General features: G+C 50.5%; 2 protein-coding genes across 2 annotated transcripts; one reads left to right on the top strand and one right to left on the bottom strand.

Moving 5' to 3' along the window:
• Positions 1-18: 18 nt before the first annotated feature.
• P4HTM (prolyl 4-hydroxylase, transmembrane) lies at positions 19-20,975 on the bottom strand. The gene is given in 12 exon segments (XM_050313365.1): positions 19-363; positions 1,641-1,764; positions 2,265-2,355; positions 2,789-2,974; positions 4,560-4,722; positions 6,707-6,803; positions 7,822-8,012; positions 17,452-17,533; positions 17,606-17,863; positions 17,865-17,889; positions 17,891-17,937; positions 17,939-20,975. Coding segments are annotated over 12 exon segments (1,767 nt in total). The 5' UTR covers positions 18,206-20,975; the 3' UTR covers positions 19-127.
• Positions 9,240-15,676, top strand: LOC126638975 (secreted frizzled-related protein 5-like). The gene is made up of 4 exons (XM_050313371.1): positions 9,240-10,451; positions 11,169-11,341; positions 12,266-12,352; positions 13,505-15,676. Exons 1-4 carry the CDS (start codon positions 10,126-10,128, stop codon positions 13,837-13,839), a joined length of 921 nt encoding a protein of 306 aa, XP_050169328.1. The 5' UTR covers positions 9,240-10,125; the 3' UTR covers positions 13,840-15,676.
• Positions 20,976-21,059: the final 84 nt, after the last annotated feature.

Below are 21,059 nucleotides of genomic sequence, written 5' to 3'. Positions count from 1 at the left end.
AGAGCACGCGGAGGTGGCTTCCGTCTCTCCACGCTTTATTGGCGCGCGACGCGGCCCCGCCGCGCACGTGGCCCGCGGCCCCGCCCCCCGCACAGCGCGGGAAAAGGCCACGTGCGCGCGGCCGCGCCTACAGCTCCAAGTGCACCCCGCTGTAGGCCTTGTCCACTGTCCACTCGCCCGGGGCTCCTGCCCCGGCCCCCGCATCGGCCCCTGCCCCCGCGTAGCGCTCCATCTCCTGCTGGAACTGCTGCTGCCGCCGGCGGTTGGGGTCCACATTGATCCAGTTGTTGGCGATCCACTTGGTGCCCTGGGTGACCAGGCAGCCCCCGTGCAGGGCGAAGTCGTCCAGCTCCCCCACCCAGCCTGCAAAAGAGTAGAGCCTTGGTAGAAGGTGGCAAGGAGGGAAGGCAGAGCCGGGACCGCGCAGGGACACCTGGCCAGCAAACACCGATGTCAGCTCTCCTGCCCACAATGCCTGCTTGGATTTGAGCTGAGATACATCGGACAGGAGTTGCTCCTCCTGGCACCCCTCCATCTTAGTGCCACCCCACCCTAGCGCCTATGAGGAGTTCACCACGGCACTCTCCTGGGTGCAAAATGCTCATTGACTCCTTGTCTCCACTCAGCACAAGGGGCTCTTGCATTCTGCATCACAGCAGCTGTTTTTCTCAACTCTTCCCAAAAAGGGAGGCTGGCATGGAAGAGGGAAGTGCTGTCGTTAGAAGGCCTGTAGAAGTCGGAGGCTGATGGCCATTTTAGAGATTGCATTTCAGCAGTTTTGCATTACCCTTTCTTTATAGAGGTCCCATGGTTTTTCTGTGACAGACTTGCATCAGCAGCTACTTTCCATTTAGGAACAAATTGCTCATAAAATCACAACAGGGCTCTTCTCACAGCAGAGTGATGCTCTTGATATTCTCACCCAACAGCCCAACACTGGTCTTGTGACCTCTTCTCTGTGGATTTTCTAGAGATGGAAACACGGGCTGCTCCCAGGGGCCCTGGGAGTTTATACTTCTTCCACAACTCAAAATCTGCCATCAAAACTCTCTGGAGCCATGCTCACCAGCAGCCTGGAATATTCATGTCAAAGCCCAGCCTGTCAGGGCAAACCACACTGTGCTTCATGACAAAAACAGCCCCAAGGACAGATACCACAGGGTTGTGGCTGAGCTACAAAGCAGGCGTCAGCCCCAAGCCTTGTGTGGGGTGGCCCCTGCCTGCCTGTGCTGCAGAGCTGATGGCCGTGCCTTTGTCTACCTCCCCTTCCCACCCCTTTGGGCAACACCACATCAGTGACACATTTTGAATTGCAGACCAAGTTCCAGCAGGAGTTTCAGCTCGCACAGCAGGATGGGAGGCAGCTGGCGGTAGCGAGTGCAGCCAAGGTCTTTGTTTGCTAGCTAGTCCTGTTCCCCAAAGACATCAGGAGCCACTGACCTACTGCCTGTAAACAAAGGCCTTTCAGAGTCAGGAAGCTCCTACCCAGCTGGTGACAAGAAGACTCTACAGTTCCCACTAGCAGGCAGCTACCCCCCTTTGGCTGTTCTCTGAGCTCTCAGCTACAGCAAGAAGACGATGGCTGTCACCTCCTGCAGTCCCACCCCTCTCGAGAGACAACTCTTGAAACAAGCCCATACCTTCTCCGTCGGACAGGTAGTTGTACCAGAAGACAGCAGTGCCTTGCTGAGGTTTCACTCGTAAATTGCCCTTGTCGCAGTTTTTCCGAGTATCTCGCAGGTCAACGTCGTTCTGGATCAAAGACTGGGGAGGAACCACAGGGAAGGTGTCACCAGCGGGGCTGGAATGAGGCGCACACACTGGGCTGTCCCTGCTGCCAGCCATTACCCTGCTCCTTGCCCCACAGGGACAGCTCAAGGGTGACACAGGGGCTTTCACAACCCACCCAGAGCAGCCTGTTTCGGTCCCCTGGAGGTCCATTCCTTAACCCATTGCCTAGCAGGAGCACAGCATACCTGCCAAGGCTTAGTCTGAGGAAACCTGCACAGAGAGAAGCCAGCACAACTCATGCTGTGGCAGCAAGACCAAGAGACTGCCCCTCACACCTCTGAGCAGGGAGAGCTGCAGCTGTCAAAGCCCTGTGCTTCTTCCCTTGGCCTCAGAGAGAGACCATAAGCAGAGCACAGCTTCCCTAACGCTCACCAGCCTCACACACCAGCCCCCTTCTGCAGCCACAGTGAATGAAGACATTCAAAGACAGACTCAGAATCCCCAGAGGTAACATGAAGGTGAGGTTCACTTACCATCTCTTCGTACGTCCTGTTATCAGCAATAGGAAAGACTGTCTCGCCTCCTCCAGTCACATTGTTCAGGTAGAACAGCACAGTCACATACCTGCAAGACAGAGGGACTGTCAGGGGGCACTCCTGGAACACCTGGAGGAGGGGCACAGGGGCTCCCCACACCCTGCCCCTCCACCACACATGCAGCAGCTCCTCCAAGACATAATAAGGCACGTGATTTACACCATCAGCTTTTCTCAAAGAATAACACAAGGACAACAAAGAAAATCCCCACCCAGAACACTGAGAGTGTGATTGTAGGCTCTGGTGGGGATGACCCAGCAGCTGTGCATGTCACTCTGCCCTCCTTGTGAGGTCCCACAGGATTTGCCCACCTTCCCCTTCAGATCCCTTTATGCCAGTGATCTCCTGAGCTGATTTGTGAGCCCCATAACCCAAGCACCAAGTCTCATGCAAGGCAGGGTGAAATGTCCCTCCACACCCCTTCTCTGAGGCGTTTCAGACCATGTCAGGGCAGAGCTTACCGGCAGGAGGTCTCAAAAGGAGCGCTCTCATTGGCGACGAGCTTCGTGTGGCTGCAGGCAGTCTCGGGGAACACGGGACCACTGTCCATGTGGGCATGGTAGTGCCCTCCCTGGTCGTACCGCACAACCTGCAGGGGCTCGCTGTGCTCCACGATCTCGGGGGGCAAGCGAGTCAGGCGCATCACCCTGGGGAAGAGCAGGGCAGGTGAGCGGGAAGCACCCTCGCCCTGCTCAGATGCTACTCCCAAGCAGTGAATAAATGTAGAGAAAGAGAACCCCCTTCCCCAATAGACCGGAGACACGGATGGCTGCATGCCAAGAGATAACCTTATAGATCCTTATAGATCTGTTGGTCCATCAGTATCAGTCAGAAAGCCCTTGTCAAGGTTAATAAAGAAAAACAAAAAAACAAAACCGAAGGATGCATCTCCAGCAGCACTGCTCTCAGGAAGACTTTGCTTGCTCAGCAAGATCCTTTCTTTCTGTGCGTGTCCCTGGAGCCTTCATGTGTCATCACTTCTCTGGACTCCTGCACACCACCTACAGACCTCAGGGACAGTTAGCAAAGCACAGGGCCCCTGCTGAGAGTGAACGAGAGACTAGCTCTAGGAATAGTCTTGTCACCTAACTCACCTTTCCCTGTTGCCTTTGCAGCAGCCTCCCCCAGGGCAGAGGGGCACTGGAAGTGATCAAGGAGACCGGAGCCCTCCTGCTCTGGGATTTTTCCACTGCTACATCTGAGATCATCCCCAAGGTAAGCAGGTACGTCTTGAGACCTGCCAAAGAACACTCAGAGCTCTGAGAATCGGGACCAGTTGAAGCCCTTGGGGCAGGTGCAAGGAGAACATGGCACCTGGGCAGGATGGCAAAGCCCCTCCAGGCACTGCATGGTCCCAGGGAGGACTAACAGCCTCCTTCAGTGCCATGTCTTCACATCCTTCTAAGAGCCAACTGAGGAGCGTCCAAGTGGAATGCTGATACATGGTGTGTGTGGTGGCTGGCATGGAGAAGGTGGCAGCCACAGTCTGCTCTAATCGAGGCAATATGTGACCCCATTCTCCCGCTGGAATGCGCTGAAGAAAAGGAGTGGCCAACAGCCATTTTCAAGCCTCAGGACAGATTTTACCCACCCATGTTCTGGGTGAAGACCAGCACCACAAGAACAAGAGACTCTCCAGCCAACTATGTGAAACTCACCAATGCTACACAATTTGGCCTGAGTGCCATGTTTCATCTGAGATGAAGGGAAGAGTAAAAGGTTCTTCCATCTGCTGTAAGCTGCCCTACAGTATGTGTGCTTGGAGGATTGGCTTACTTTAGGTGAAGTCGTGCTTGTTAAAAAGTCAGTTCTGAATAGCTAAGACAGATTTCAGTGAAATGCATGAGTAACTAAAGCAAATGACAGTAACTACTGGCACCCAGACAGCATTGGAAATGGGCAGCTTCTCCCAGTAAGCTCATTTACTAATTAGAATGAAGTATTTCATATACTGCCAAATCTTCCTGGTTTTATAGGGCTGTTCCCAAAAGTGAATGGAGACGCTGAAAGGTCTGATTTTTCTTTTTCCCTTTCCACGGGACAATACAAATTCTTGTTCTAATGAAAACCTTCTCTTCCCATTTTGTGTCTCTGTTCACTGGTCTTTATACTCCAAAGACTTTCGCACAAGTAGGAAATGTGGATGTTAGCGAAGTCTGCCCCTGCCTCTCCCAAGCACAGGTGATCCTCGTGCTTCCCCAAACCCAGCCCCCCCTCGGGCCTGGCCCTTACCTTTGCCGTATGGCTCTCATGACCTGGTGTGCCCCCTCGCCCTGGTACAGCCAGGTGTGCTGGCTGTTGCGCACCAGGTCACTCATCTTCACCTTCTGGCTTCCCATGTACTTATGGAAGTCACGGATATTCAACTGTTTGAACTCCTCCAAACTCAGCACACCTACGGGAACAGAGGAAAAGCTGCCTGACTCTGGTGCAGGTAATAGTTTTTGGTATTCTGTACTGGGAGAAAAAACAGCTGAGGGTGCTGCAGAAACTGCCCTCCTCAAACAGACCCCAGTCAGGGTCCTGTGCCCACCACAGGCTCTGTACTCCCTACACCCAGGATCACAGGCCCCAGAAATGCTCTCACCCACAGCAGAGGACATACAGCAACCTGCCAAAGTGAACCATGCAGGGTCAGAACTGGGACAGGAAAAGCACCATTCTGACCTTTAAAAAGTTCCTAAAACACACAAAGCAATCCATGAACAGAGAGAAACAGCCACCCAGTGACTTGGGGCTTGTTACTTAGATACTTAAATAAATGCATTTAAGGACAGAATAGGACACCTCAGCCCACTTTTCCACATGACCTGTGGGGTAATTAAAAAAAAGCCAAACCTGAAACAAGCAGTACATCCCCCTGCATTTGTGTAATTGCAAAACACGAGTGAGGAATACATCAGAGTATGATCTTGTGTAGGTAGAAGTAAAAGAAAAGTAAGAGCTAAAAAGCTCCTAAAACAGGAGAACTCAACTGGACTCAGCAAGGGGTGGACTTTTGCCTTATTTGGCTTCAGAAAAGTCCTCACATTTGTTGTTTCCCCTTTCTGGAGAAGGGAGGCCTCGCACTGGGGACCAGGTCCTGACACCAGCGTGCAGTGCAGTGCCCTGTGCTGCCCAGCAGCCAGCACACACCATGGGCTGGGAGTGGAGCTTGTTCAGGCAGTAAACCCAGCACTGCTGGGCACCCGCTCTGCTCCCTGGGCACAGCACCCCCCAGCAGCAGGAAGGACCAGCCACCAGGGTCATCCTGGGACAGTTCCTCAGGTGCCAGTGGTTGTGACCAAATGATCCACTGTTATTATTCCTAGTGTCTCTGTCCCCACTTCCCCTCACTCCCCATGGTCTTTGATGACGCAGGGCCACATCCAGGTTGTGACCTGGTCCCTCAGTGTCACGTACCAATCTAACAACAGAGGGAAGCAGCACTCTGGAAGCAAGGTCCTGCCAAGAGGCCTTTAACAGGACCTTTCATTTGTTAATGTCCAGAATGGTGGAAAAGCCACTGAGGACTCAGTCATACCCCTGCCAAGAATGCCACCAGCCTGGAGGAGAGGGCACAGGGTGCCCTCCGGATATTTATGCATTCACACTGGTACTGTTTCAACTCCAAAGCAGCTCCTCCTGGGCAGTTCTCAATGCCAGGTCATTGGAAGAGAGCATGCAGAGCCTGTGCATTCACTTAATTTGATTAGGAAATGGAGTGCTGCTTAATTGAGGCCACTCTAATTAGAGCAGCAGAGGTTAGAGTGCTCATCCGGACAGTGGGAGCCCTAGGGAGACCAGGGGCAGGAGGGGCAGAAGTGGCCTCATGGAATACAGAGAGTTTGCAGCGGCAGAGAGGGGAGTCACCAAAAAACCCTGACAAGACCATCCTCACCTTCACTTATTCCACCATCCCCTGCCAGTGACATGGGACTCCCAGCCTGCTGCAGAAGGTGAGGGTGGAAGGTGTGTCCTAACACCTGCATCCCAGGTAACAAGAGCTCTGTAGTCAGAGCCAGAGCAGTCTGTCAGACCAGGAGAGCAAAAGTGCACCCTGAAGGTCTTACTACTATGGGGCACGAACCAAGGCAGGTCTGACAGGGGAGAGGGAGTGCACAGTTGTGTTCTGGTCCTGCTCCTGCAAGACCCCAGCCCAGGTGGTGGGACCAGTCTGCTGTTAGACTGGTGATGCAGGGGCAGGAGTGCTGTGATATCAGGTTTACACTGAGTTTACTTTCCTGAGGAGGTCTCTAAAGCAGTGTTACTCTCCTTTGAAGAACTCAGTTAGAGAAACAGGCCAGGGCAGGGGACACGGCTCTTGCTCTGACCCACATGGCTGTGTGAGGCATCCAACGAGCTGAGGGCAAAAGGGATTCCCAAAAAGCTCATCTTACCATTCCCATCAGGATCAGCCTTGACTGCTGTGTACATCTCACGGATGTTTTCAGGTGTCATCCACCTGCCGTTCCCAAGCCGGGTGTGGGTCAACACCTGAAATTCATAAATGGATCAACACAGGGCACTGGTTTCTTGTACTCCCAGACCCCTGCAGATTCCCTGTGTGAGGCCTGGCAGGCTCTCCTCTGCAGAGCCAGCCAGGCATCGGCACATTTCCGCAGAAACACGACTGCGGTGAGAATCATCTGGCAGCCACACACAGAGTGTGGCTGGTGAGCGCTGTTATTTCCAGTTTAGGTCATGGCAAATGACTGCTGGGACTTGGTTAACCAGCCCTGAGGTGGAGGGGGCACAGCTCTTTCTCTTGAAGGGAAAGTAAAGCTATTCATGATAAAAGTGAATGCTTTTACTTGTCCAAGTTAAGGGCTTGGAACAAAATGCTTCCTTTTCATGTGTACAGAGATGCAGAATCCTGAAGAACTCCTAGCAGGCTCCAGAGAAAGGAGCCTTGCCCTGGGTTGTCAGTGGTGCAGTTCCCCATACTTTACAACACTTGTGGCCCATAGGATGAGTCAGACCCCTGGCTCCACCTGAAATGGGAACTTAGGGAGGGACATCCTTGAACTGGCAGGACTTGCCCTGATGCACCCTCCCATAAAGGGCAAGGGTGCTGAAGAGCTGTGGACCATGTGCCTCATTATCCCCCCTGGGCTCCTCAATAGGGGTGGCTTTGCTGGGGCTTGTGAATTCACACAGGGAGTTTCCCACAGGCTGCACAAAGCAGGGCCCAGGCGACAAACTCACTTCCTGGGACACCCAGCAAGAGGCAACCCACAACACAAGGAACATTTTATCCAGCATATTCAAAACACATGTGTCCTGCCAAGGACTGCTGCTACCTCCCAACAGCACGATAACTGCTGCACATTGCCCCAGAAACTTCCATGCTGAAAGGCCAGAACAGGCCTTGAGACATAAAATCCAGTAAATACTGATCAGTTTATACTGGGGTCTGCCTTACCCAAGCATGTGAGTAACCCAGAGACCATCTGAGGAGGGGACCTGCCGGAGGGTGCCCAGCAAACCACCCCTCGTCTGTCCCACACTCTACCTCTTTGAGCTGCAGCTGCCCATCCTGATTATGGTCCAGGAGATTGAAAATGTCCATCTGGCTGATTTCAATCATTTCCATGGCTTCCTCATAGTCATCTGTTGGTAAGATCTGGCTCTTCTGCAGCCCTTTCAGCTTTGCAAGATGGACGATGAGCTTGCACTCCTCCTCTGTCAGGAAGTCGGGAATTTCTAAAGCAAAAGTGTGAGCACCAACAGAGACTGAGGAACTGTTACAATGGGATGCCATACCAGCAGCAGGAGACTCAGGGCGAAAAAAAAAAAAAAAGAGGTGGAGTGTAATTTAGGAACTGCCTAAACTTGGGACATTCAAAGACATCCAGCCTTCTACCAGAAGAGCTCTCAGAGAGCACACACCACACACCTGAGCTGCTGGAGGCAGGTATTTTTACAGCAGCAGTTCCTAAGTGTTTGGATCCAGAGGTCAAGCCCTTAAAACTCTCTCACACATACCACAATGGACAAAGGAGCGAACAAACCTGCATATCACTGCATATTACCATTTCAAAGGGGCCATGTTAATCACAGTCTGGGAATTGCTGCTTTACAGGAAGGGAGGCCAAAAATCTTTACAGTGGGCAGTGGTGATGGCCAGGGTTTCAGGCTTCCTTGTTCTTTGCACAAAACCAAGTATCTTTCACACATATAATTTGGAGGAGCATGCCCCAGTGCTCTACTATGAAACTCAAACAGAAAGAAGAAAAATTCTTTTTCCCATTCATTCCCTTGATCCTCCACTAAAAATGGTCTTCAAATGCAATATTAAAGGGGAAGATACTGCACATGGAGGATGCCACACTCCATACCCAGGTATTACCAGCTTTCCTTTGCAGCATAAACCCAGCAGCAATCAGGCAGTTCCAGGATCCCAAGCACATTTAAATCCAGAGAAATACACCCATGACCATGAGGAGATTTTTAGCTGCATGGTACACTGGGCATGCACTTGGAAAGCGCTGGCAAGGTCCCATTGCAGAGTTAAGACTGTGGCCCAGGAGGTGGAGAGGATCTGAGGCTGGTATCTGTCACTACTGTGCTGATCTTGTTACCAGCCACTGAGATTTCTGAAAAGGGAAAGAAAAGCCACCAACACAGGACGGCTTAAGTGCTCCTAGACCCGAGGTCCTGCTCTCCAAAACTGCACCTCCCTGGAGCTCCTGCAGGTATGTGCCAAAAACACATTATAAATAAACTACAGCAGCAATCCTCAAATGAGGGGAAAAAAATTAATTACTTTTGTGACCTGAAATCAACTGTATCGGCTCAAGCTGTCAATAAGCAGTTGGCTTCTTGCTAAGTACAGCCCAGAACTAGCCCTGTAGAGAATGAGCTGTTCCTGGGAAGCCCCAGGAACACAATGCAGCCAGCTGTATCTGTGACACCCTCCCAGGAAGCAATTTCCGCCACAGGCAGCGCAGGGTCTCTGTGCCAGAGGATGTTTCGGAGCTGGAGCTTCCACTGACCAGTTTGAACCTCGTGGCACGGCACCAGGTCCAAATGAACTGTGTGTTCTGGCAACCAGCACACCCAGTATTTCCAGCTCCCCAAACTGGGCTACAATAATGATGGATTATGGAATCTTAATTATGTGCTGGAGGGAGGACAATTCTGCTCTCCAGTAGTAGTAACAGGATTTCGGAATGAAGTAGGAATTCTGTTAACCAGAAAGTGCACTGTCATGCAGGTTGCAAGGTGAGAGGGTTTCCAGCTGAGTGCTGCCAATCCCATCCGCAAACAACCTGGCTCCACAGCTGCAAATTAGTTCCTCTCTGCCCTCAGCACTCCTAAACAGTTAACTTCTGGCTGTGAGACCATCCTATCTCCCTGCCTGTTCAACAATAGATCCAGCTAAACAAATGCCTCCTAATTGACTTTGAGCAACACTTGATTGCATTCACAAAAAACAAAAGAGAGGAAAACATTGGGGTTTATGAAATAACACTAATCCTGGAGCAAGAGAAAGGGGATGGGTTGGAGCACTGGTGTCAAACAGAGATTCAATCTTGGCTAAAAGAGCCCCAAGACACATGGGCCAAGTCATTCATCCCTCCCCAACTGCCCTCATTTCCACACCTGCTGATCTAAGCCAAACCCCTGCTAAAATACAAACAATCGGGGCCGCTGGCAACCGAAAATTGGAGCATTGTCTTCCCCATGAGGGCTCTGAAAGGGCCGCACTTAATGAGGATGGATTGACAGAGAGGTGGCTCCTAGGCTATAAAAGGCATCCCACAGTCAGGAGCAGCTCAGTCCAGGGTGCACTGCCCGTCCTGCCGCTCTGAGCATGGTCCCAGCCCACCGCAGGCACCCCTCGAGGGCGGGTGGCCCATGGCTGCTGGGTCTCACGGTGCGGCTGCTGCTCTGGGGCTCTCCAGGAGCCTGGGCGAGCTACCTGAGGAGATCCTCCAGCTGCATGCCCATCCCACACCGCATGGCCTTGTGCTACGATATTGGCTACTCCGAGATGAGGATCCCCAACCTGCTGGAGCATGAGACCATGACAGAAGTCATCCAGCAGTCTTCCAGCTGGTTGCCCTTACTGGCCAGGGAGTGCCACCCAGATGCAAGGATCTTCCTCTGCTCCCTCTTTGCGCCAATCTGCTTGGACAGGTAAGATGTTTTTACAAGTTATTTCAGCTGTAACAGTTAACTCTCCCCAAGAGCACAACTGCACGTGCCTCTGGAGAGAAAATGCACGTGATGTGATCGGTGCAGTCCCCAAGAAGCCGTGCTGCCCCTCTCAGCATGGTGAAAGTGAAACATGAGCATTTCATCTTGTAGGAGCAGAAGTATTATGTCCCCTCCTTTAGATTTTCCTGCTCTCCCACCCCAGGTGCCTGGCCACCCCCTCGCTCACTGCAGTAGGTGCTGGCACCCACCAGCTTCACCTCCCACCTCCCGTGAAGCCCCTCACCCCAGCTCCTTCCCCAAACATGTAGGGATTTCTCAGCCCAGCAGTTCCAGCAGCAGAGGGAAATCCCCAATTCTGAAGTGCAGCCCTCAAAGTACAGAGGGCTGAGAAAACTGGGTATCTAATCAGGCACCTGTAAAGGTAAGCAGCCTTCACATAACTAGAGATGATCCCTGGGGAGGTGGGGGGCAAAGGGATTCTAACAGCAGCCTGTATGGAACAGCCTCATCCCTCCTGTCCTCAGAAATTTGTTGTTTGCTGCCTGGATGTGAATGTTCAAAAAAATCAAAGATCTCCAATTAATGCCAGCACTGCAGTGTGCAACACAGCCCTGTGGGCAGCAGTGGTGCCAGGACTCGCCCCTCACAGCCTGCTGCCAGGCATGTGGAGGTGCTGAACCCCCATCCCCTCCCCAGGCTCATCTACCCTTGCCGCAGCCTCTGCGAAGCCGTCAAGAGAAGCTGCGCGCCCGTCATGGCTTGTTACGGCTACCCCTGGCCCGAAATCCTGAACTGCAACAAGTTCCCTGCAGATCACGAGCTGTGCATCGCAGCAGTCTCCATGGATGAAAATGCCTCCAGCAGGAGAAGTAAGAGTTTTTTTCCTTATGTACTTTCCCATATGTAACACTGAAAGCTCAAAAGGATGATCCTATGACTTGTTTCTATTCTGAATATTTCTGGTTTTAAGTTGTATTTAAAAAAAAAGAAGTCATAAATTGTAGTTTGGTTCTCTCTGGGAACTGTGTCTAGAAAATTAGCATAACATTGACTGTGGCTTGTTCCTCTCTCTGCTGTATTCATTAGCTCCCTGGGTGCCATCAGACCCAGCAGGGTTTGGGGCAGCGGGAAGGAATGGCTGTAAAGCCTCCAGCCCAGGCACAGCTGGAGAGCTCATGGAGTGCAGGCTCCCGGCAGCGAGATGTGCTTCCAGCAGAGCTGCGGAGCTGCAGCCCTGATCTTTCAGTTGTGTCCAGGGTTTAAAAACATGCAAAAAGAAACGTTTTGCAAGCCTTTTCTTTAAACATTGGGAAACATCACACAGGAACATGAGCCTCTGAAGGCATAAGTTACACCAGAAAAAAGCTGACTGTTTGAAAGACTAAATTTAACACCCAGATAGTGATGAACCTGGGGGAGATTCAAGAGCAGTTAAGGGGAGAACAGACATTTCAACATCATTTCAGCATCACTGGATGGAGTCTGGCTACAGCACTAGCTTTGATGTTTCATCCTAACGAGGAGATATTAATTAAGCATTTTCACTATTGCTTTAAAATGCACCAACACACAGAAGTCTGAACAAAGCACAAGTGGGACTTGCTCCAGTCATGGGAAGGAGAGCTTAACATTTCCTACCCTGGCAGTCTGAGATGTCTTTGCAGGGACTGGGTAGCTCAGGAAGAAGTATCACTTGGAAGCAGCAAGCCACCATTTGCAGATCTCAAAATTTCATTATGGGCTTTCCAGTGAAGCTTGACAAGGGTGTTATAACCAAATTTCTGTTGCAGCAGTGCCCCGAGCCAGCTGCAAGGACTGCGAGCTTGAGGAGACCAGCACTGCCAGGGAGATCCTGGAAAGCCTCTGTGCCAATGATTTTGGTGAGTACCCTCCTATTCCTCTCAATTGCTGCTGTTCCCTTCAGCAGCCAAGCAGCGGCATGGATAGAAGACGGCTTTGCCACAACACACTGACTTGGAGGAATTGCAGCTTTTACAGCAGATCCCAGGTGGTTTCAGGTCCCACCTTACCTGTGAGGCAGCAGAAGCGCCTGGCTCCAGGCAGCACCAAAGTGAACACCTGCTTTATTTCTGTGGGCTCTGATTTGGTTTTGGTCTGTGGCTGCTAAAAATAAGCACTACTCTGGTTTTGCCTTTGAGACCAGCATTTCAATCAGTATGTCCACAAAAACCTTTAGCAAAATCCATGCTGGCTATTTCAAACTTCAATACTGTTGTTCCAGTAATGTACCTCTCCCTCTCCTAGCCCAAGCAGGCAGCAGCACTGGCTCTGCTCAATCAACTGGGAAAAAGTTTTCAGTATACTGTCCTGAATTTAGGCACGCATGTAAAAAATATTCTTAATAATTAAAAATAAAATTTACAAATCCTGGGCAGCTGTCAGTCATGTCACCTCCTGAAATCCCAGTTCAGAGAAAAGTAAATTTGCATGAGACCAGGACTGCTTGCTTGTGCCTGTGCTTCCCACAGGGTTTCTGCCCATGCAATGGTGCTGATAAACCTCTGCCACTCTTAAGAGGAAAACGGAGTGAGAAGGAAGTCTCCCAAGTAACAAGCAGTAGGACAAAAGGAAAAGGCCTCAAGCTGGATTGGAGAGGTTCAGATTGGGTATTAGGAAAAACATCTTCATTGGAAGGGTTGTCAAGCCCTGTAACAGGCTGCCCAGGCAACTGGTTGAGTTACAATCCCTGGAGGTATTTAAAAGATATGTGGACGTGGCACTTGGGGACATGGTTTAGTGGTGGATTGTGCAGTGCTGGATTAATGGCTGGACTCAATGGTAGATGTCATTTCTGACCTAAACAATTCTATGACTTTAAGAACAGTGTTCAGTACTGGAAACTGACCTCAGATGAGAACTTTTACAAGTTCACTACAATTACAAGAATTTGGACAGATGCCTCCCCACATTACAGAGACAGCAAAGAAGTCTTGGGCTGGCTCTCTGTGTTCAGGTAGGTGAGAGCTATGAAAAGCAAACAGAACTAACAGCTCTTTTTCCAACCCCTGCAGCAGTGAAGATCCGCATCCTGAGGAAGAATGTAACCACCACTATCTCGGACTTTGACCTGGACCCCTCCAGGGTGGAGGTGCTGAAGCATGGCCCACTCCTCAGGACTGAAATCCCCTCCAGGCTCCAGCAGTGGCTGGACATTGATGCCACCTGTGCCCACAACATCATGAGGGGCACTCACGCCGGGGTCTTTGTTGTAAGTGGCGAGGTACAGAGTGACAAGGTGGTGGTGAACAAGGCCTATGCCTGGCAGAAGAGGAACAGGAACCTGCACCAGGCAGTGCGGAGGTGGAAACATCACCGCTGCCCCGAACAGGCGGGGCGGAAGGTCTGAAAAATATCAATTCCAGCAATAAGAAACTGCTCCTTTCCCTGTGGTTAGAAAACTCCTTTCCCTGGCAGGTGGTGTTTTGGAGATGTACAGTCAGTATTTCTAGGTGATTCGAAGCAGTCATAGCGCACAGATAGGGCCTCACTACAGATCCCTGTTTTACCAAGACAGAGCTCAAGGATGCAGGTTTAACATATTCCTCTAACCAGGCTCTGCAGATCTAGGACGTGTGATGGACAGCTTTGTGTAGGATCTAACATCACAACAAAACTGAACTCTGCAGGTGGGCACAAACTAGAAAGATCTGTAGTAACAGTTCCTTCTAGTTCTCGTCATCAGAGCTGGTATTTCAGCTTCACTATTTGACCCTGAGACATTGATGCTGTTCAAGTGCCTGCTTGTCCAGAGATTATATGAAAGTTGCCCTGACTGCTAAGTGATACTTTTTATGTAATGGAGCAAATAGTTTACTCTTGAACAGTCTGAGGTAAATTAAGGGGATGAAGAACCCACTCCAGCAATACCCAGACCCTTCAAAAATGCACACTAAACTCTGCTCTTGAGCAGCCACTCAGGCTGTCCCTTTAGCTTCCTGCACTGCGAACTGATGAGCATCTGCACAGGTAAAAGGAAACAGCCATTCCAAGCAGGAAAGGCACAGAGCAAAGTTAACTGAGGGTTTCTGCATAACAGGAAAAACCATTTTCCAACATCATAAATTCAGTTTGAACCAGAAGATTCCGGTAACTGGGAATATCACAAGAGCCTTGAGAAAGAGCACAGTGTGAGTGAGACATCAGCTGTTGAAAGCTCTGCTTTGGTGTGAACAGCAGCTTTGCTTGGGACCAGGAGGTGAGCCCCAGCCACAGCACAGCAGGAGCTACTTGCAGTTCTGATATGGGAGCAGGGGAGGAACGTTCCACAGCTGCCTGGCCTTCCACCTGCACACAAGGAAGACAGAAAAGGTGGGAAAACTCAGCCTCACCAAGTCCTCTGCAGCTCACTCTCATCCAAGCAGGACTGTCGTTCCCTGCAGGGGTACCCACAGCCATAGCTCTGCACTCCAGACCCCAGAGCAGAAAACAGCAAATCCCCTGATGATAATCCCTAATGACTCAGATTTCTACTGCCTAACAAAGCACTGTCCATGGAAAGTTTTCTATATTGGCTTAAACCTGGGGCTGAATTAAAAAAAAAAAAAAGGGCAAAACCAGCCTTTTGGAGGAATGTTTTCTGCCCTGCTGGTGCCGCCTGCAGTCTCGGCTGTGGCCACCGCCTGGTTTGATGGAGACACGTTGCCCCCCCGTGCTCGTAAAACTCACCAACAACCCACGGTGTGGGCTCCTCCTCACACCAGTGTGGGCTGGAATGAGCGCTCACACACTCACACTGGAATTCAGCTGCGCCCTAACATTTGTGCAGCGATTACTTCTCTTCCCTGAGGCTCAGAAGAAAACCAACGAAATTTCCTGGTTTTATTCCTCCCCACTGCCTTGTCTTACAAATTCCGGCCCAATCCACAGAATCTGCTGTCAGGTGGTCCCTGCAATGGCAGTATGTTCTGAACAGACTGCATCTGGAAAACACAACTGAACACATAAAAGCTCTGAAGGTTGAAAAGGTTTTGTCTGATTTGTTTTCCATTAATAGGGTTATTTGATTACTAGTGTTTCCCAACTAAAAAGTGCACAGATGGTCTGACTTACAAGCTTTAGAAACGATGCCTTGTAGCCAGAGGGGGGAAAAAAATAGGGCAGGGATTTTTTCAGAGCTCCATGAAATGAAAGCTTCGTTTTGATGCAGATGTGACTTACTCATATTTAAAAAACAAAACACAAATTCCCCGATGGTGCCCAGCCCATGCCCCAAAGGCCAGAGCACACATTAAATCATTAATGGGTGTCTGCTGCTGTGGTCCCACTGCAGTCTGCTCTGCTGAAAGCAAGGATCACAGACCAGCCACTGCTTCCTTAAATTGGCTCTCATATGCCACAGCACTTTGTGTTAAATCCCCAGAAACGCAAGAGTCTTTGCTAAGGGCTTCTGTCTTTATCAAATGCAACCAAGCTAAAGACACACTTCCACTAATTTAGGCAACAGAGATGCAATAAATTAGTTTTTTAAAACCAGCTGAATTAGATTGGTACTGTTTGCATAGATAGAGAAGTCTCTGAAAGTGTTTCAAAGTCAGAGCTTGCTCCTGGCAGGTTCATCCAGGAGATAAGAGCTGTCTTGCAACTTGCAGCTTCTAAATAAGGGAGTCCTTATCGGAGGACAAAGGAGAACAGGCTCTTGTGGCATCTGAAATGGTGAATGTCTGTCACTGTGTGATGGCATCCTCAGGGAGCAAAGCTTCCCTAAGAACCAATGCAGGTGCTGAAGCAACAAGCTAAAAATTGTGGGATTGCTGCTGCCAGGACCAACCTGCCTTTTATCACCTTCAGCACCTCCCCTGCAGGCCAGGACCAACTCTTTCACTGCAGCGGTACTGGTGGGGCAGGGAAGATGGAAACAGGAGTTTTCCTGAGTGAAAACCAGAGCGATTGCCCCAGACCGTGGTTCTGGTACTGACATTTGTTTTGTGATGCTGTCTGGTATAAGTTCCAGGTTGGTGTACCTGTTTCCTGAAAGTCAGACAGAAACCCACCAAGAAACTGGCAAACCATGAGTACTACCTATGTAGAAGTGACAAAAGAACTTTGTACAGTGTTTCCAGATACTTACTGCATTAATGGAGTTTAATAAGAAACCTATGGTCAGGCTTTCAGTGTATATAATCTATTTGGAACCAGAAAAGAACTCTCTATTTATATTATTGACAAAGCATCTGAAAGATTCTTCATGCTGTTTTTTCAGAGACAACAGGCTTTCTCTGACTTCGCAGTAGCAGAAATTTTGTAATAATCTGTCCCCCCAGAAATTAATTTCACTCATTCTCAGTGGATTTCCAGAACACAGAGTTCAATTAATGAGATTTTACCAGTCATAGCAAAAAAATCACAGAAAGGTAAAGAAGGTTTTAAAATATCTCAGAGATGGATGTTGTGTGGTTGTGTATCAGAGCAGCCAAAAATAAAGATAAATCTGGAACAGGATGCAAAATGGTGGAAGACATGAAATCTGTCAGTTCTCCCGTTACTCATTTCCTCAGCGCTGAAGCACCAACGCTAAATTTCTCTTTCACATTTTTATTACCAAAAGTTTGGGGATCTCTTGCCCCTTCCTAATACTGAGCAGCTCCTTCCAGGTCCTCGTCAGCTATCCCAGGTACTTTTAAAGGGAATCTGAAAAACCTGGAGAGGTTAATTTTCCAAATTCTTCAAAGCGGACCATCCACAACAAGTAACACCGTATCCACACTGCGAATACCGCACCAAAATACCTTAAACGAAACCACAGCGTTTTTAAAACGCAGCCCCCAGGAGCAGCAGCACAGGGAGGTGATGTAAACAGGCGAGAAGTCACTTCCCCCCGAGTGGGTGTAAGGCAGCGGCGGGTGTCAGACACACACACACACACACACACACACTCCACCGTCAGGGCAGCGCGGGTGGTGCAAACCCCCCGCCACCGGGGCCGGGCTCGGCCACTGCCCCCGGCGGGGCCGGTACTCACCGAAGAGCAGCGGCTTGAGGCTGAGGGTGCGCACGCTGTGGGCCCTGCCGGGCACCAGCTCCACCCGCTGCGTGTGGCCCACCTGCGGGGAGAGCAGCGGTCAGCGGCAGCCCCGGCCCCGGCCCCGGCCCCAGGCCCCGGGTCGCGCTCTTGCCTTGATGCCCTCGAGGCGCGGCAGGGCGCGGGCGGGCGGCGGCGGCGGCGGCGCGGGGGCGGCGGGCGGCCCGCCGGGCTCGCCGGCGCTGAGGTGCACGAAGAGCAGCAGCCCCAGCACGTTGAGCACGTAGAGGTGCGCGAAGACCATGAGGACGAGGAAGTAGGGGCGGGAGCAGACGGGCCGCGGGCGGCCCCCCGGCGGGCCGGGCAGCGGGGGACCCTCAGCCCGCGCCTCCGCCGCCGCCATCGCCCCGGCCCGCCCGGCCCCGCGTCACCGCGGCAACGGCCCGGCGGGCGCTGCGGCAGCGCGGGGCGGGGACAGCGCCCGCAGCCACACCCCCCCTCCACCCCGTGCCCATCCCGCCGCCAAGGAGAGCCGGGACACCGCCGAAGTTAGAAAGTCACAATTTATTTCAAATAAACCACGGGCACACCTCTGGCAACCGTCTCCCGGGCGGTTTCCGCCGCCCCTGCCCCTCTCCGGTGCCTGGGAAGAAAAAGCGAGGGGTGGCAGCAGCGCTGAGCCCCCCGAACACACTGCCCAACAACCCCAACCAGACCGGGGCCAGGAAAGGAATTCCCAGAACAAGTGCCTCATTTAAAAATAAAGTTCTATTTTTTTTTTCTTCACCTGCTTAAAAAGTCTAAAATTTAGAGTGCAAGACTATAGTACAGAAACCTCCTGCTGCCAAATCCGCGGGCGGGCACAGCGCCTTCACCGCACCCAGGGCAGCAGTCATGCAGTTTATGGTATCAGTAGAAAACGTTTTGTTACAGTCTGGGAAGCCTGAGGACTATCAGAGATGAGGCAGCCAATGCACCAACACAAGCGAAGCCGAAATAAAAGAGTGCCAGATGTAAGGATGGAGAGGTGCTGGGCTGGCGTAGGAGCTGGAAACAAGTGCAAAAAAGAAAAAAAAGAGCAAACATTCCATGTCTGCAGCAGTAACGCATCAAAGGGAAATTTGTACCTCGAGATTAATGACTCCTGAGCCACTTTCTATTCACCTACATCCATGTAACCTTGCTGACTCAAAGAGGGCCCTGTACCTATTAGAGGGGAAAAAACTGGCCTTGTCTTTGGGTGTTGAGAACCTATTTCCCTCCTGTCACCTGCCCCTCAAGCTGTGTCAGCCACCTTACACACAGAGCCAGCAGCCCCTGTGCTCTGCAGGTTTTGTCCTGGAGTCCATGACTTTCTGTATGACACCAATACAGAAGTCGCCCTACCTGGGCTGCAAAAGCAAGTCCTGTTGTTTTCACAGAGTACAGCAACAGGATCTGTGCATGCAACCCAGGACTTTCACCACCTTCAGAAAGGATGTTTTGTTTTGTTTAAAAATAAATGGAACTGTTGACAAAGTTCTAGTTTCAGAAAATTTGAAAGAATTAGGGGGTGCACTGTGCAATCCTTATTACTGTTCCTCAGCCAAGCATCTCAGCAGCCTGTTCAACAAGTCTGGCCACAGCTCTATAGTTTGGCTTGTCTACAAACAAGGATTCATAGCAAAGCATTTTGTGGGGGCACGCGAGAAAGAGGGAGGGGAAGGAGGCAGGGAGGGAGACAGACAAAACTCTGTTCTCATCTAGCTCAAAGCTGGACAATTATGTAAGAGAAGTGATAATTCTTTGGGATTATTGGTTCTATGCACTGCAAACTGCTGGGGTCTCAGCAAACCTTTCCTGGGGGTGCAGTCTGCCCTGACTGACAATCATTTGGGAGAGGAAGGAAGAGACTGACTTCTAGAATATAGAGGAGGGTACAAAGAGGCTGCTGTTGGGTGCAGAGGGAATAAAGTCAGGAGACAGTGGCTGGAGCAAGGACATATCTACCTCTATGGCTCCAGCCTTGAGAGGAGCTAGAACAGGACAGTTGGAACACACGGAGCCATGGCTATGGAGATCTCTTGCATAGCAAGCAGTGCTGCTCTCAGAAATGAGACTCCCTCCCTACCCCACTCCCTGGCTCCAGCCATCTCTCCAAAACCCTTCCCTACCCTCTGCCTCTTCCGCTGTAACCCCGCTCCTCGCAGCATGTTCCCCTGCTCCCTTAGGGTACATCCCACAGCAGAGAAGGGAGGGAGGGAGGAAGGAAAAGGCCTCTCAGTTTGAAATTTTCTGCTGTGTACAACAAGCACGGCCACAGGATTAGTTCCTATGGCAGCTACTCCTTTCTTAAACTGATGCATGGCTCTTGATAAAATCCATCAGCCCAATTATACCTGCTGCAAATACCTGGATTATGTGTCTCAGGTACATGAAAGAGGCTCCAACAGTGGAGTGAGCTTATTCTGACACGCAGGAATTTAGCACTTTTCCCCCCTCCAGTTTAATCTTTATCAAGTGACATTGCATAAGAACAATACAGGGATAGATCAAAGGCAACACTTCCACATAGAGTATGGAAGAGAATCCTGTGAGTTCCCCACAGAGGTGAAGAAGATTTCCTCAGATCAGACTCCGGCTGCACCTTTTTGGCTGCAAACAACAAGCTCCTGGTGCAGGTGACACACATGCCTGTGAAATCCTAACATGTGGCCTGCTTCCTGCAGCAGACAGGCAAGGATCAGCATTTAAGCAATCTTTTTCATGTTAACCCCTACTAAGATGAACTAGGTTTTCATATTTTTATTTTAGTGTATATTTTACATTAGAAAAAAGAATGTTAATAAAAAAGCTCCACATGCTCCTAACAATCAATTTTCTGATAAGTCCCCACCAGTATCAATACTAATATACAAATAAATTAATTTTGCTAGTTAATTTTCTGCCTGGCTTTGTGCAGGCTCTGCACGAGTAGTGCACCTGTATTCAAGTGCCCAACCACATTGCCAACATGTGCCAGGGAGTGTGTTGTACATAATCTTTCTTCCTCATAACGTAGTGGTATTCAGTCTCACTTTAATGAATGAAATCAAATTTTCTTAGCCATGCTACCCAGGAGGCACAAATAATCTTTACCAGGCTGCATGGCACTGTTATAACATGGATTCTTTCACTCTGCAAAAGCCCCAAGCCTTGATTAACAACTGTATGCTACTACTCCTTCATCACTCACTTTGGCAATACAATATCCTCCCCACAAAAACAAGTAAAGCAAAAATCTACATGGAAGACCTAAAATCCATCAAATGCAGAATCTGATTTCTCTCAAATTCTCTCAAACTCAAGGCATATCCCCCAGTGTTAACCTGGTCTGTCCCTTGAAATTCCTCTGTTTGCTTCTGTTTGTGTAGCTGGATTTTGCACAGCTGATTTACAAGAAAAGAGATGTCACGTGTAATCATACTGAATAACAGCCACTGCTGGTACTGTCGGGCCAGACACAGCAGCAGCCACCCTTAACACCAGCCACTCTCCTCATGCAATGCCAATGCTACAATGCCCTGGTTAAAGGAGCATCGGGAAATACAGCTGAGATATTTTGTAACCTCCTTCAGTGCCTAGGAGGA

Source organism: Myiozetetes cayanensis, unplaced genomic scaffold (genome assembly GCF_022539395.1).
Source record: "Myiozetetes cayanensis isolate MyiCay16 unplaced genomic scaffold, myiCay2020 scf18, whole genome shotgun sequence".
Taxonomy (NCBI): Eukaryota; Metazoa; Chordata; class Aves; order Passeriformes; family Tyrannidae; genus Myiozetetes; species Myiozetetes cayanensis.
This window is presented reverse-complemented; position numbering and strand designations above follow the sequence as displayed.